Source organism: Taeniopygia guttata, chromosome Z (genome assembly GCF_048771995.1).
Source record: "Taeniopygia guttata chromosome Z, bTaeGut7.mat, whole genome shotgun sequence".
NCBI classification, from domain to species: domain Eukaryota; kingdom Metazoa; phylum Chordata; class Aves; order Passeriformes; family Estrildidae; genus Taeniopygia; species Taeniopygia guttata.
This window is the reverse complement of record NC_133063.1, coordinates 4,900,489-4,905,000: the sequence shown is the minus strand read 5'-3', so window position 1 is coordinate 4,905,000 and position 4,512 is coordinate 4,900,489. Positions and strand designations below refer to the sequence as shown.

The window sequence follows — 4,512 nt, the reverse complement described above, 5'->3', positions numbered from 1 at the left end:
ATGGAGCTGGGGTTTACAGCCATTCATGCTCCCACCCAGGGAGACCCTCCCGCCCCGGGGTAGGGGTGTCAGTAGCCACAGAGAGGGGAAGGGGCCTGCCAGGGCATTTACATCCTTGTAGAGGGGCTGCTCCTCGGGTGCCGGGTGATGTGCCGGGCTGCTGCCGCCGCTGCCCGCCCGCGGGGCCCCGGCAGGCGGCTGCGGTGCGGTTTGACCATCCCCCGGCTTCTCCTCGACGGGCGGACGGGGGAAGGGGCCGGCGGCGGGGCGCTCCCGGCCGCCCTTCTCCGGCAGACCGCGGGCGGGTGGAAAGCGGCCGCCGGCCGCCAAGGGGTCTCCGCCGCGGGGCTCTTCCTCGCCTTCCTCCTCCTCATCCTCTTCCTCCTCCTCGGGGGGTTTATGCCCCTCGACGTCCACCTCGGGCTCGTCTTCCTCCTCCTCGTCCTCCTCCTCCTCGCTGCTCTCTTCGCTGGCGAAGCTGCAGCTGGTGCCTCCGGGGGAGAGGAGGCGATGCGCGGCGTGCGGAGGATGCGGGTGCCTCTCGCATCCCGCATCCTCGGGGGGCGGCGGCGGCGGCGGCGGCAGCAGCAGCTGCAGCGGCGAGGCGGAGCGCGGGGGGCCGCCGCCGCCGCCGCCTCCGTGCAGCTTGGCCAGGCTCTCCGAGTCCTCCTTGCCGCCCACCGGGCGGAAGGCGCTGGAGTGGTGGTACCCGCCGCTCGCCTTGCGCCCGCCCGCCGCCTCCAGCAGGTGCGGGTGGTGCGGGGGGACCCGCCCGCCGCCGCCGCCGCTGCCCCCGTCGGAAGCGGCGGGCGAGGCGGGCTCGGCGCTGCCGCCGGGGGGCGACTCGAACAGCGGGTCCCGGGCGGCGGCGGCGGCGGCGGCAGCGGGCGCTGACGGGGGGGCGGCGGCGGGCGGCGTCCCCAGCCCCGCCGGCCCCGTCCCCAGCCCCGCCGGCCCCGCCTCGCCGCCGGGCTCCGACAGGTCCAGGAAAGCCTGGCGCAGCAGGCCCGCCCCGTCCCCTCCCAGCGAGCATCCCAGGGCGCCGGGGGGCTGCGGCGGCGGCTGCAGGTAGGTGGGTACCGGCAGCCCGCCCGGGGTGCGCGGCGGCCAAAACATGCAGAAGGGAGGGTAGAAGGCGGCGTCCTTCCTGCCCGGCCAGAAGAGCCCCGAGAGCCCGCCGCCCGCCGCCGCCGCCCCGCCGGCTTTGTGCGCGGCCGCCCCGCCGAGGGCATCGCCGCCGCCGCCCTCCTCCTTCTTGTGGCAGAGCCCGAAGGCGGCGGCGGGGAAGCCGTAGGGGTGCGGGAAGAGCCCGCCGCAGCCGGGGAACTTCTGGAGCATGCCGCCGAAGGAGCCCTTGCTGGGCACCGGGATGACGGGGTAGCTCCGCGGGCTTTTGCCGCCGTGCGCCGCCGCCACCGCCTCCTGCAGCTCCTCGTCCTCCTCGAAGCGCGGCCGCTTCTGGTGCAGGTCGGGCGGGGCGGCCAGGAGGTGCGGGCTCAGCAGCCCGCCGCCCACCACCGCCGCCGCCTTCACCGAGCCCAGCGGGTGGCAGGCGGCGGGGGCAGCGGCGGCGGGGGCCGGCGGGGCGGGCGGCAGGGCGCGCTTGCGGCTGCCGCCGTTGAACATGGCCTTGACATCCTCCCAGGCGAAGACCAGCTCATCCTGGGGGCTCTTGTCGGTCAGCTTCAGGTGGCGGCGCCAGGAGTTGAAGTTGGCGGCGTCGGGCTGGGTGTACTTGGCGTCGGGGGTGCGGTGGGAGTGGAAGATGAACTTGTTGGGCGAGAAGTACATGCTGCAGTAGCTGCACTTGATGCACTTGGCCCGGGAGCTGTTGTAGCGGGCCGGGATGAAGCTCCCGCGGCATCCCCAGGCGCACTCGTGCGATACGTCGAAAGCGAAGTTATCCGGCAATTTGGGGGGCCGGTTCTCCCCCAAGAAGGACTTGCAGAGCCGTTCTGCCTCCCTCTTGGTGATCATGCCGCAGCGGCGGGAGGAGATGGGCATGGCCCCGGCCCGCCGAAGGATCTCCAGCTGCACCGGCGTGCACTGCACGCAGGTGATGCCCAGGGCCACCCGCCGGTTGTGGATCTCGTTGTAGCTGAAGTTTTTGAGGAGGGTGTTGGAGATCTGCGCCAGACACAGCCGCTCCTGCCCGTCGATGACCAGGGAGACTATCGGGATGCCGTAGAGGATCACCTGCCCCACCTGGTTGGGCTTCATGGCGGCGTGGCCGGCCCTCGGCTGGTTCATGGGGTCCGGCGGGTACGCGCTGGACGGCGACGGCAGCAAGATATCGGTGGGGCCGGGCAGCGGGCTGGTCGCCATCGTCTCAGAGCCGGGGGGGCTGCTCTGCTCTAGCTGCAAGAGGGGAGGGGGACAGAGACACAGCGCCGTCAGCCGAGGGCTCACAGGGATGGGGGCTCCCGCCGCACGCATCCCGTCCTCCCCCCGCTCCTTGGTCTGCCGGCATGGGGAGGCGCTACCCGTGGGGAGGTTTGCTCCACGACCCCGACTCCCCCAAACCTCCTCCGTCCTTACCGGGAGCTGTCCGCCCCCGCGCATCCCGCGCCTCCGACGTGCGCCTCCCGCCGCGGGTGTGGAGACGGCGGTACACGAGCGAACCGTCCCCGTTTGGAAGAATCCCCGACCCACAGGCGCTTCGACCCCAAACACGCAGCAGAGACCCGTGTCCGTCTCCTCGTCCTGGAAACCCACCGCCACCCGGAGGGCTCCACGCAGACCCTCCGAGGCGACCGAAGGATCGCCTCTCCTCACGCCCGGGGATGGAGGAAAGCACGGAAGAGCGACGAAAAAACCCCCAAAGTTTCAGTGCTCCCCGCGGCTTCCCGGGAATCCTCCCCGCCCCGGCGCCGGTTACCTCCGCGGCCGCGCTCCGGCCGTGCCGCCGCCGGACCTTCCTCCTCCTCCTCGTCCTCCAGCAGCCGCCGGGAGGGAGGGAGGGAAGCGCATCCCCGCGCCCGCCGCCGCGGAGCCGCACGGCCGGACAGAGCCCCCCGCCCCCGGTGCGCGGCCCCCGCGGGGCCCTGACGTCAGCGGCCCGGGGGGGCGGACGGGGCCGGACCCACCGCGAACCCCCCCAGACGGTGGGTGGTGAGCGGGGCTGGGGGCGGCTCCCCCATCCCTCACGTCCTTCCCGTCCTCCCTCTCTCCCTCCCCGCACCGGGAGGGGATGCGGGCGCCCCGTCGGGGCCCGGCCTCCCGCCGCCGCCCCCCGAGCGCTGCCCCGCTCCGCCGGAACGGTGGAAGGTGGAATGCGCGCTTTGGCTTATTTATTTATTTATTTATTTTTAAAGCCTTTTTTCGCCTTCCTCTCTTCCCTCCGCCCCTTCACGGTCTGAGACAAATCGCTTCCAAGTAACTGAATATTCTCTTTTTATACCCGCGTCTTTTAGGAAACGGCGTTTTTTAAGGGATCGGGAGAAATTACAGGGTAGGGGAGGAGAAAGAGAGAAAAAGTTGATTTCTCGCCACAGCCGCGTCCTCACGAGCACGAACAGCTTCTGTATCCTCACTGCCATTCCCAAATACACCGGAGTCATTCACCAGAACCACTTTCACAAGCACCCGGACCCAGATTCTCACTCTCACAAAAACCAATATGGCGCAAATATGTTCTGTTTGGGATTTTTTAACTTTTGCCCCTTCCCCCTAATTGGTTTATTGCCCCAGCTAAGGGAAAAAAAAACAACCCCAAAAAAAAAAAAAAAAAAACCAAAAAAAACCCCACAACAACCCAGCAAATAGGCAGCAGAATGGTTGCGGTTTCTGGTTTGTTTTTTTTTTAATTTTTTTTTGTTTGCTTGTTTTTTTGGGGTTTTTTTTGTGAATACAATGAACTGAAAATATAGATTTTTTTTTTTTTTTTTTTTAATAATCGCCTCTAAAAGATTATGGGTCTCAACTGCCTCTCTGCTTAGCGCTGGGAGAGGACGGGGAGGCCCCGCCGCGACCCCCCCACCCCAAGGCAGAAGGCCAATACCGCTCAACGCCGCTACTTGCCAGGGAGGAAAACTGCAGAAAAATTGTTAAACCCGGGAAAATTAAAAGCTCATTCCTAGCCAAAATGGGAGGCAACTGGACCGTCAAGTGTTTCCTAATACCCTTCTGATTTATTTTCCTTTTACAAAAAGTATTTGTATCTCTCTTTTTCTCTCCGTGTACATGACCAGCACTTAGTATTACTGCACATTTACCTATGAAAACTTGGCGATTTTTTGTTTGTTTGTCTGTTTTAATTTTTTTTCTCGGGCATCACAGATCCAGAGAGCAATCTCTACATCGACCTTTCCCAGGACATCCACAATAAAGCTCGCACCTTCCCTCCTTTATCCGGGTACTGCTCGGGTCCTCGCTAACAATAGTAATAGTAATTATTGTAATAGTAATAGTAATAGTAATAGTAATAGTAATAGTAATAGTAATAGTAATAGTAACAATAATAATAGTAATAGTAATAATAATAATAATATAATCACTCCTCTCCTTATTACT

General features: G+C 64.5%; 1 protein-coding gene across 2 annotated transcripts in view; it reads right to left on the bottom strand.

The window, feature by feature from the left end:
• The window catches only part of SKOR2 (SKI family transcriptional corepressor 2), a 26,581-nt gene extending 24,240 nt beyond the window's left edge, over nucleotides 1-2,341 (bottom strand). For both annotated transcript variants that reach the window (XM_030258652.4, XM_072922424.1), the window contains exon 1: nucleotides 112-2,341. In XM_030258652.4, coding sequence (XP_030114512.4) covers nucleotides 112-2,325 — 2,214 coding nt within the window. In that variant the 5' untranslated portion in view covers nucleotides 2,326-2,341. The remainder of the gene's footprint in view (nucleotides 1-111) is intronic.
• Between the last annotated feature and the right edge of the window lie 2,171 nt (nucleotides 2,342-4,512).